The following is a 12,115-nucleotide window of genomic DNA, read 5'->3' as shown; positions in this document are numbered from 1 at the left end:
GAGAATTCATTGATTTAATAGCAGCTAATGTTCGATTTTTGTAAAGGTCTCTAACTCAGAGGTCATGAACTGCTCTTCTGTTCCTAGATGCCAGTCATATGTCATTTCATTAGTAGGCGCTGGTACCATCTTGTGCACTGCAGTGTACTGCCAGGAAACTCAATCCAAAGTGAAAGATCACTAGAGGTGCTGACTCTTATTCACATAAAGACACTGTGGCTGACGTACATATGACTGGCAGGCAGCTGGAACTGAAGAGCCACTCCTGAACTCCGGCGAAAGCTCCTCAACAAAGAAAGAAAGAAAAAAGAAAGAAAGAATGAAAGAATGAATGGAAACACACTACAGTGTTCAGAACCCCTCATAAAAGGAGCATGGAGAAGCTCTTGCCAGTGTGAATGCATGTTGTCTCCAGGTTGCAGTGCTAGAGTAAGGGTGTGTCTCTGCTCCTGTTTAGGTGTTGTTCCGCACTGTGGCCATGATGGTGCCGGACTACGTCCTGATTGCGGAGATCTCTCTCTACGCCATCGGCTTTGTCGACGCCCGCAACCTGGCAGCAAAAATCGTGGCCACTTACAGACTATGCTCGGAGCAGGTAGCCACCTAACCTTATTCACCCAAACCCTAACCCACCTAACCTTATCCACCTCGAACCAAAGTGTTTCCTTCATGCGTATTGGGTCGTAGTGTCCCTGCTGTGGTTGTGCCTGATTACATACACCTTTGGTAATGGGTCCTGTCCAGTAGTGTTTCCATTGACTGCAAGCTGCTGAATTATGGAAAGCTTGTTAAAGACAATCAGCCCGTCGTCTCTGACCCCTAGTGTTCCCCGCTGGTCCCAGGTTCCTGTAATAAGATCATCAGAGCTGTGAAGATTGAAATCAGCAGGGCCGCAGCTCTGTTAATCTCTCAGAAATGAAACACAGTAAAGAAGTCTACTGGATATTACCAGCCCTCCTAGGAGTTCCACTAAATGGGAATTGACTTGTTTCAAGGTGTTCCCTGCATTTCATTAGCTTTACAGTTGTTGTGTTGTGTCGAAGGTTTCCACTTTCTGTCTCTCTAGTTTAAATGTGTTTATGCAGCTATAGGAACCTCCCTTATAAAAGTTTACCACTGCATTTTTGCACAGTATTTTTACAGTTTTCATGCCTTTCCCATGGTTATGTCATGCATTCACTACAGTTTGCCATGTTTATTGATATGCTTTACCATACTTCGCTATTCTTTACAGTGCTTACCTATCCTTTACTGTGTTTGTTACTGTTCTTTATTACACTTTGCTATGCTTTGACTTTGGTAATCTTCTGTAAGGGTACTCCTGTGTTTAGACAGAATGTTAGTTCTGCTGTTAAACAGCCCTGCTGTGCGCAGCCTTGCTGCTCATGCCTTACTGTTTCTCTTGCCTGGTCCCCAGCTATCCTCACAGCACCACTATGACTATGGGATGCGCGCGGTGAAGTCCGTGCTGACGGCCGCCGGAAACCTGAAAGTGAGGCTGCCGGAGGAGAGGGAGGACGTGCTCATGCTGAGATCCATCAACGACGTCAACCTGCCCAAGGTAACCCCACCTCCCAGTGCGGGGAGGCAGGGGGCGGCACAGGACATTAACCCAGACTGCTGCAGTTATACTGCTCTGTGACATGCAGTGAAAATGCTACTGTTGCAGTTGTGCCCTTGTACTGCTGTACATTTGCACAGTATTTTTGCTGTTTCCCCCATGCTTGTACTATGCATTTATCATTGTTTACCAAGTTGTCTTACTATGATTGATCATACCTCTCTGTGCATTACCTGCTTTACCATGCTGTTACTATGATTGATCATACCTCTCTGTGCATTACCTGCTTTACCATGCTGTTACTATGATTGATCATACCTCTCTGTGCATTACCTGCTTTACCATGCTGTTACTATGATTTATTATACTTTGCTATGTTGTTCGCTTCACTCTTCACTCCTGCCACAGTTCTTGTCCCAGGACATCCCCCTGTTTGAGAGCATCGTCTCGGACCTCTTCCCTGGGGTGGAGCTGCCCGCCGCCAACCACTGCGACATGGAGACGGCCATCCGCGAGGTTGCTCAGCGCTGCCACCTGCAGGCCGTGCCCTGGTTTATCACCAAGATCCTCCAGGTCAGTCTGTCACTGTGCCCCCCAGTACACAGCAGCGTGCAGCCCAGGAACACAACCCAAACAATACATTCCTTCACACAACTTGAAGTCTTTTTCAACACAGCTTTTGTGTATTAAAAAGCTTTGATAAATTCCCCATTGTGTGTGCATGTGTGTATGTGTGTGTGCATGTGTGTGTGTACGTGCATGTGTGTGTTTGTGTATGTGCGTTTGATGTGTATGTATGTACATGTGTTTGTGTGTGTGCATGCATGTGTGTGAACATCCAAGTGTGAGCATGTTGAAAATGTGTGCGGTGAACATCCAAGTGTGAGCATGTTGAAAATCTCAGCAGCTGTGTTATTACAAATGTAAATATGCTGCAGAATTCAAAATACATATAAACTAGGCTGTGAAGAGAGGTTGTGGTATTATGTGAACGCTGCCATCGTTGTGTTTCCCTGGGCAGGTGTATGAGATGATGTCATTGTTTTGCAGGTGTGTGAGATGATGTCGTTGTGTTGCAGGTGTATGACATGATGTTGTTGTGTTGCAGGTGTATGAGATGATGTCATTGTGTTGCAGGTCTATGAGATGATGTTGTTGTGTTGCAGGTCTATGAGATGATGTCATTGTGTTGCAGGTGTATAAGATGATGTCGTTGTGTTGCAGGTGTGTGAGATGATGTCGTTGTGTTGCAGGTCTATGAGATGATGTCGTTGTGTTGCAGGTCTATGAGATGGTGTCGTTGTATGGCAGGTGTATGAGATGGTGTTGTGTTACAGGTGTATGAGATGATGTCGTTGTATGGCAGGTGTATGAGATGATGTCGTTGTGTTGCAGGTGTATGAGATGATGTCGTTGTGTTGCAGGTGTATGAGATGATGTTGTTGTGTTGCAGGTGTATGAGATGATGCAGGTACGGCACGGCTTCATGCTGGTTGGCGGGCCGCTGGGGGGGAAGTCGTCAGCTTTGCGGGTGCTGTCGGGGGTGCTGGCGCTGCTGGAGGAGCGGGGGCTGAGGGAGGAGCACCGGGTCGACCGTGTCATCATCAACCCCAAGGCCGTCTCCATGGCGCAGCTCTATGGCAGCTACGACGCGGTCTCGCACGAGTGGAGCGATGGTCAGTCACCAGGGGGAACCCTACGGGACCGTAATTTTAATGTAACGGGGACTGATCGGGTGGTAGATGTATAGTCACTACGCTTTTTATGAGCGTTAGGCCTTTCTCAAAATAAATAAATAAATAAAAAATATTTTTTTCCTGACATTTACTTTTTTAAAAGAAAACTGGAATAGTGAACATACAGATGGGCAGCTGTACCAAAATGCTTGTTTTCTGAAGCATGTTAGATTATGGAGCATAAATATGCATGTAATTACGAGGTAATAACTTGATAACTACCCCCTAGTAACATGGTAACTACTGCTGTATTAAGTGTGTAATTAGTATTAGTAGTTATTAGGGGTGTGTGATAATACTGCTATACGGGTATATTGCGATATTCATCAGGCAATACAATAACCGGTATTTGAACATCAATACTGGTATTTTTGGTTAAACTGATTCAGGAATATGTCTGCTAGAAAATGTTGGCTATTATCTCATGTGATAATCACTTCCATTGAGAACTGGTATTGCGAACAATGCTAACACAAAAGAAAATGTGGCAGAAGCACACAGAGATGTCTGTCTTCAATCATCGCAATGTCCTGTATAGTATATCACGTTCCCCGTCCGGACCTGTCTGGACCTGTCTGGACCCCCCGTCTTTTTTCTGGAGCTCTGCATGCAATAAAATTACGACTTGCACCAATGCTCAGCTATTTTTTATTTGTCTCCAATTTAAGAACTGCATCCGTTCAATTTTAATTGTTTTTACATGTATTTTTTAAGTCTATATGCCAACAGTTCTAGACAATGTAATTTTGCACTATATTCTGAATATCTTTTTTTTCCCTGACTCTGCCCTGATCTCATCAGATAAGAAAACAGCGGTTCTGGTACTGAAAGTTGCAAGAAAAAAACAAGCAAAGCAGATACATAAATAAATAGTTTATAACATTACTTACCAGTATTTATTTTATTTTAAAATAAACGTGTAGCACGTGTGTATGCTTCTGTATATATACTGGATCTTAAAAGCAAGATCAGTCGTTTATTCCAGACCCCGGTTCTCTGCACAGACCAATACATACAGCAGCTTTAAACTCGTGTTTATGGCCACATAGGATGCACTTTTGAAAAACATGTTTAATATAAAATCTAAATAAATATATTATTTATAATAAAACATAAAAAACGACTTTAAAATCAATGTTTAGAAAGAATTTTAAATAGCTTTCAAACCAGCACAGTTTTTCTGTTTTTCAAATTGGGGGCACCTGCATGTACTGCAGAGGGGCCAAAAATGAGTTCCTGGGATTTCGTAGGAGAGTCTCATGGGTCTTCTTACATTCTAATACTTTAAATTCCATAAAAACGACAACAAGCACAGTTTATATATGTAGATTTATTTTGTTAGCAAAGAAATCAGCATCATTTGGCATCGAATTCCAATACGTATTGCAAAATATTGCAATATTGTCTTCAGTACTGCAATATATTGCAATAGGAATCCTCAGTCCCAATACCCACCCCTAGTAGTTACCCAATTATTACCATGTAATTACATGGATATTCATGCCCTGTTCTAAAGTACACCTTTAGTTATATAAGGTAACAGCCTTCTTAAACATGTGCAATTGATACCAGGTGTGTCCTCAGTTGTACGATGAGACAATGTGTTAATCACAATTCTAGTTAGAGATAACCAATTGGATACCTCTGCTCTGTTTCACATTTCATATTTCTTATTTTATCATCTCTTCCCATGCTTTAATAATGCATTATGTTCAGTTAAGTCAGGCAGCCGTTTCCCATCTCCCAGCCCGCCGTGCTATTGCCTTTGCGAAATTGATTTGGGGTTTGTAATCTAGCAGTCAATTTGGTGTGATGGAAAGAGGCGAGCTCTAGCCGTGCAATTGCTGTGATCCGTACCTGTCATAACACAATCAATGCACAGTCTCCATCAGCGGCATTATTCCCTCGCAAGGAGCAGAAAGCTTGTTACCCTTGACTGATTGAGGTTTTTAGCACTGCAGCAGTTTTTAATGCAGTGTTATTTGTTATTTGTTTTAGTTATGGTCCCATTAGCTTTTTATTTTATTTGGAAGCTCTACAGCCGGGTTTGTGCAAAAGGCATTCTGAGAATTGAATTTAAGTTAATTCTAATTTAAGTTAAAAATACAAAACCTATTTCAGCTCAGCAAATGGGGGGAGTGATAATAGGACTCCTAGGTAATACAATGTATTGTGATGCCCTTTTTAGCATAGCTTTAACCTTTTACCAGATACCCATTTCCACTGTTTTTTTTTTTTTTTTTTAACGAATAGCCAATATATATAGTAAAGCCATAAATATTTGAAAGCCTTTATTATGTGTTTTTTTATACATGGAAAAAAAAAAAAACACAAACGTTTTTGGCAGGAATATCAAATTCCAGTAACTTTGTGTATTGCAACAGGTCGCCAGCATTTCTGGAGCAAAATAGGTTTTAAGGGTGTGATTCGCCAAATATTTTGGTCACAAATATTTATGCCTTTACAGTATTATATTTTCAGCAAAACATTTTTGAAAATATTGGGAACATCCACCATTTTAAATACAGAATTCCACTTCTAGTTGTCCTCACGGTAATGCATGTGTTTAATTAGATTAATTACATATAGTCAATTATCAGCGTATCTATGGTAATTAAAAACAATTGAACACTAGAATTACGAGCAAAGAAAATGTCCATTGAAAGTTACAGGTTGATAAGATCAACCCCTTAAGTCAATTTGACCGACAAGCCGAGACTTTAAGTAATCTTCAGCTCCTGTTGGATTCCAAGCAGTAAACCCCAATGACTGACGCTTGCTGCCCCCCAGGGGTCCTGGCCAATGTGTTCCGGAAGCACGCCACCAGCCCGACCCCGGACAGGAAGTGGTGCGTGTTCGACGGGCCTGTGGACGCGGTCTGGGTTGAGAATATGAACACCGTCCTCGACGACAATAAGAAGGTAAACGTCCATCTCTGCCTGACACCAGAACCTCTCGCTTCAACACAGTGAAGTTACCTGCAGGCTTTCAGAGGCGTGTAGCGACGACCAGCTGCTCCCCCAATGCTTGCGGTGCATATCCTACAAAACAATTAAAAGTTTGTTACATGCTTCTATATATATATTCTATAATATATATATATATATATATATATATATATATATATATATATATATATATATATATATATATACAGCTCTGGAAAAAATTAAGAGACCACTGCAAAATGATCAGTTTCTCTGGTTTTACTATTTATAGGTATGTGTTTGGGTAAAATGAACATTTTTGTTTTATTCTATAAACTACTGACAACATTTCTCTCAAATTCCAAATAAAAATATTGTCATTTAGAGCATTTATTTGCAGAAAATGACAACTGGTCAAAATAACAAAAAAGATGCAGTGTTGTCAGACCTCGAATAATGCAAAGAAAATAAGTTCAGATTCATTTTTAAACAACACAATACTAATGTTTTAACTTAGGAAGAGTTCAGAAATTAATATTTGGTGGAATAACCCTGATTTTCAATTACAGCTTTCATGCGTCTTGGCATGCTCTCCACCAGTCTTTCACATTGATGTTGGGTGACTTTATGCCACTCCTGGTGCAAAAATTCAAGCAGCTCAGCTTTGTTTGATGGCTAGTGACCATCCATCTTCCTCTTGATCACATTCCAGAGGTTTTCAATGGGGTTCAGGTCTGAAGATTGGGCTGGCCATGACAGGGTCTTGATCTGGTGGTCCTCCATCCACACCTTGATTGACCTGGCTGTGTGGCATGGAGCATTGTCCTGCTGGAAAAACCAATCCTCAGAGTTGGGGAACATTGTCAGAGCAGAAGGAAGCAAGTTTTCTTCCAGGACAACCTTGCACTTGGCTTGATTCATGCGCCCTTCACAAAGACAAATCTGCCCGATTCCAGCCTTGCTGAAGCACCCCCAGATGAGTCCAATTTTCAGCTTTGCCCAACACCTGGTCGTCTAATGGTTAGACGGAGACCTGGAGAGGCCTACAAGCCACAGTGTCTCGCACCCACTGTGAAATGTGGTGGAGGATCGGTGATGATCTGGGGGTGCTTCAGCAAGGCTGGAATCGGGCAGCTTTGGCATGAATCAAGCCAAGTACAAGGTTGTCCTGGAAGAAAACTTGCTTCCTTCTGCTCTGACAATGTTCCCCAACTCTGAGGATTGGTTTTTCCAGCAGGACAATGCTCCATGCCACACAGCCAGGTCAATCAAGGTGTGGATGGAGGACCACCAGATCAAGACCCTGTCATGGCCAGCCCAATCTCCAGACCTGAACCCCATTGAAAACCTCTGGAATGTGATCAAGAGGAAGATGGATGGTCACTAGCCATCAAACAAAGCTGAGCTGCTTGAATTTTTGCACCAGGAGTGGCATAAAGTCACCCAACATCAATGTGAAAGACTGGTGGAGAGCATGCCAAGACGCATGAAAGCTGTGCTTGAAAATCAGGGTTATTCCACCAAATATTGATTTCTGAACTCTTCCTAAGTTAAAACATTAGTATTGTGTTGTTTAAAAATGAATATGAACTTATTTTCTTTGCATTATTCAAGGTCTGACAACACTGCATCTTTTTTGTTATTTTGACCAGTTGTCATTTTCTGCAAATAAATGCTCTAAATGACAATATTTTTATTTGGAATTTGGGAAAAATGTTGTCAGTAGTTTATAGAATAAAACAAAAATGTTCATTTTACCCAAACACATACCTATAAATAGTAAAACCAGAGAAACTGATAATTTTGCAGTGGTCTCTTAATTTTTCCAGAGGCTATATATATATATATATATATAGATAATATATAACATAATGCTATATATATTACATAGCATACACATACACATAATGGCTGAATGTGTGCAATGAAAGAGAAAACCCTGACAACATGCCGAATGCCCACACATTTGTTTCTGTTCAGGCAGGGAGGCAATTACTCTGAACAACCCAGATATATAGTTTCAGATGGATTAGACTGGACTGGCCACTCTGTAGGTTGTAACATAGTCGTGTGCTGTTCTTGTGCCTGGCAGCTGTGTCTGATGAGCGGGGAGATCATTCAGATGAGTCCCCAACAGAACATTATCTTCGAGGTGCTGGACCTGGAGCAGGCCTCTCCGGCCACGGTCAGCAGGTCAGTATGCAAAGGGACACAGGGACACACTTGCACAGAGACACTCTGGTACAGGAACACACTGGTACAGGGACACACGGGCACACTGGCACAGGGACACTCTGGTACAGGAACACACTGGTAGAGGGACACACTGACACACTGGCACAGGGAGACACTGACATACTGGCACAGGGACACACGTGCACACTGGCACAGGGACACACTGACACACTGGCACAGGGACACACTGACACACTGGCACAGGGACACACTGACACAGGGAGACACACACACTGGCACAGGGACACACTGGCACACTGGCACAGGGACACACTGACACACTGGCACAGGGACACACTGACACACTGGCACAGGGAGAGACACTGACACACTGGCACAGGGACACACTGGCACACTGGCACAGGGACACTCTGGTACAGGAACACACTGGTACAGGGACACACTGACACACTGGCACAGGGACACACTGGTACAGGGAGACACTGACACACTGGTACAGGGACACACTGACACACTGGCACAGGGACACACTGACACAGGGAGACACTGACACACTGGCACAGGGACACACTGGCACACTGGCACAGGGACACTCTGGTACAGGAACACACTGGTACAGGGACACACTGACACACTGGCACAGGGACACACTGACACACTGGCACAGGGACACACTGACACACTGGCACAGGGACACACTGGCACACTGGCACAGGGACACACTGACACACTGGCACAGGGACACACTGACACACTGGCACAGGGACACACTGACACTGGCACAGGGACACACTGACACACTGGCACAGGGACACACTGACACACTGGCACAGGGACACACTGACACAGGGAGACACTGACACACTGGCACAGGGACACACTGACACACTGGCACAGGGACACACTGACAGAGGGAGACACTGACACACTGGCACAGGGACACTCTGGTACAGGAACACACTGGTACAGGGACACACTGACACACTGGCACAGGGACACACGGGCACACTGGCACAGGGACACACTGGTATAGGAACACACTGGCACAGGGACACACTGGTATAGGAACACACTGGTACAGGGACACACTGACACACTGGCACAGGGACACACTGACACATGGAGACACTGACACACTGGCACAAGGACACACTGGCACAGAGAGACACTGACACAGGGACTCTGGCACAGGGACACACTGACACACTGGCATTGGGACACTGACAAAAGGACACACTGACACTGGGACACACTGACAGAGGGACACGAGAACACGCTGACACAACGACACTGACATACACTGATACACTGGCACACAAGAATGCTGCCAGACAGTACAATGCACAACGCATGCTTTCTCACCAGGTCTTCCCTAAGATTGTAAAGAAGTTTAGTGGAACTTGTTGTCTTCCTTTATGAAAGTTTGCAGCACTGTACCACAGTACAAATACATAAAAGCATAGTGAAAATCACAGAGAAGTACATGCAGTGTATGGAGAGACACGTGAAAAGCATGGCAAACAGAAACAAGAGTGTGCAGGAGGAGCGTGCTGTGTCTGTGTTGGGGAGACTGACTGTGCAGTGACTGTGTCTCCAGGTGTGGGATGATATACATGGAGCCCATGGACCTGGGCTGGGAGCCGTTAGTCCAGTCCTGGCTGGAAACCAAGCTGCCCCATTTCCTGACCTCGGAGCAGAAGCACTTGGTAAAGGTAAGGAGCTGAGTGAGTAATTCACTGCAGTAATAAATCCAGGTGCTGCATGTTTCAGAGTGCTGGGGGGGATCACTCATACAGGGCTCCTCTGCCTGTGTGTTGCTGCATGTTTCAGAGTGCTGGGGGGATCACTCATGCAGGGCTCCTCTGCCTGTGTGTTGCTGCATGTTTCAGAGTGCTGGGGGGATCACTCATGTAGGGCTCCTCTGTCTGTGTGTTGCTGCATGTTTCTGAGTGCTGGGGGGATCACTCATACAGGGCTCCTCTGCCTGTGTGTTGCTGCATGTTTCTGAGTGCTGGGGGGATCACTCATGCAGAGCTCCTCTGCTTGTGATGCAGCTGCTGTGTGAGTGGCTGCTTCCACCATGTTTGGACTTCATCCAGAAGCGATGCCGCCTGGTGGTGCAGTCATCCCCGATGCACCTCACCTCCGCCCTGCTCAAGCTCTACCAGTGCCTGCTGGCTGAGATCAGGAACCATCATCAGGATGGGGGGGGGGGGGGGGGGGGGGGAGATTGTGGTACATTTTTATATTTTTACAAAATTACCAACTTTCAAGCTCTTAGATAACCTTTTGAGTGACTCATCACTAGTTTTGTAACATGATAGCCTTAGTTTTTTGTTTTGTCAAAAACGCTGAAAAATTGCAGTAAATCTGTAACCTTATGTGTGCACTGAAAGGAATTTCAACTTCTCTGAATCCTCAAACACATGCTGAAATGGTCTGATTTAAAAATCCGCTAGAAGGAGTATTCTAGAATTTGTATACTCTAGGAAGCTGAAAATAGTGCTGCCTCTGGCTGTGATTTACTATACAGCCCCTGCAGAGGTGAAACTCGGGGTGTCTTATTGATTTCAAGTTTTAATGATTTCAGATGCTTCCTGAAACCATTACCCTTTTTCTCTGGTGTGTAAAATAGAGTGTGATAGTAGTGGAGCTCTGGAGCATCCCCTGCAGTGATAGGCGGCTGGCAGCTTGTAATTGATCGGTTTGAACTGAGGCTGTTGCAAGAAAGAGGGATTATCTTCAGTCTACTGGTTTACAGAGAGCAGTGAATCAGGCTCGCCAGCCTTAAATTGATGCTGATGATCTGTATAAGACACGCTCTGGTATTTAGCACCAGTTTGTTTGCTGTCATACAGTGTCTGTGTTTACTGATTAATATACAGGGAATCGTTACAATGGGAAAACGCACAATCTCTCAAGTGTGTTCGAGGGTCTGTTAGACAAGAGGAGTTTGAGCCACATCTGAGATGCTCTGACCCCTGTGGACAGTCCAGTGGACAGTCTGTATTGATGAGTGAGTTTGTCCCTCACTGTGACCATGTGTCTCCTTTCCTGCAACAGTGTGGACTCTGCAGTGGAGAGAGAAGAGGCCTGTGTCGAGACTCTGGACGAGCAGGAAAAAAGCTTCCAGGCCAGCAAGCAGAAACAGCAGGAGGAGACCAGCAGCATGATCGTGGCCGGAGCCTTTTTCTCCGTGGTCTGGTCACTGGGGGGTCTCCTTGACGCCTCCTCCAAGCAGCGGTAGGGAGAGAAACCCCCCTACCTATTGCAGGGCTGTGCAGATGCTCACATTGTCAGACGGATTCTCTTTAACATGTTTTAAGTTGTTAGGTATTAATTAAAATGTAACGGAACCTACAAACTCTAAAACATCCTGCACGATTACCGATACCCATCAATAACAATGTGACAGCATGCAATCTGTAGTGATCAAACAAAGACTAAACAAAAACCTCTCGTATAGCAAGCAGGTATTCAAACGTTTGATGTAAAATCCTTTTCATTTCACTTCCTGGTTTTCCCTTAGATTTTCTAAATCTAGTTTGGTCCTTGAAAAATGTTCTCTTAAGTAAGAGAATAAAAACAAAGAACCAAAAACACCAGCACAAGAACAGGAGGGCCAGTTAGTAATAACAGAATAGTATTGAGGGGTTGGGTTAGTGAGTATTGAGGGGTTGGGTTAGTGAGTATTG

General features: G+C 44.3%; 1 protein-coding gene across 2 annotated transcripts in view; it reads left to right on the top strand.

Moving 5' to 3' along the window:
• Positions 1–12,115, top strand: part of LOC121318020 (dynein heavy chain 3, axonemal-like) — a 222,943-nt gene that overhangs the window by 149,318 nt on the left and 61,510 nt on the right. For both annotated transcript variants that reach the window (XM_041254203.1, XM_041254202.1), the window contains exons 31-39: positions 458–595; positions 1,418–1,561; positions 1,970–2,134; positions 3,015–3,237; positions 6,088–6,218; positions 8,317–8,417; positions 10,018–10,132; positions 10,475–10,608; positions 11,484–11,663. In XM_041254203.1, the coding sequence (XP_041110137.1) occupies positions 458–595; positions 1,418–1,561; positions 1,970–2,134; positions 3,015–3,237; positions 6,088–6,218; positions 8,317–8,417; positions 10,018–10,132; positions 10,475–10,608; positions 11,484–11,663 (1,331 nt within the window). The remainder of the gene's footprint in view (positions 1–457; positions 596–1,417; positions 1,562–1,969; positions 2,135–3,014; positions 3,238–6,087; positions 6,219–8,316; positions 8,418–10,017; positions 10,133–10,474; positions 10,609–11,483; positions 11,664–12,115) is intronic.

Source organism: Polyodon spathula, chromosome 7, assembly GCF_017654505.1.
Source record: "Polyodon spathula isolate WHYD16114869_AA chromosome 7, ASM1765450v1, whole genome shotgun sequence".
Taxonomy (NCBI): Eukaryota; Metazoa; Chordata; class Actinopteri; order Acipenseriformes; family Polyodontidae; genus Polyodon; species Polyodon spathula.
The sequence above is the reverse complement of the archived record's forward strand: the minus strand, read 5'-3'. Positions and strand labels throughout refer to the sequence as shown.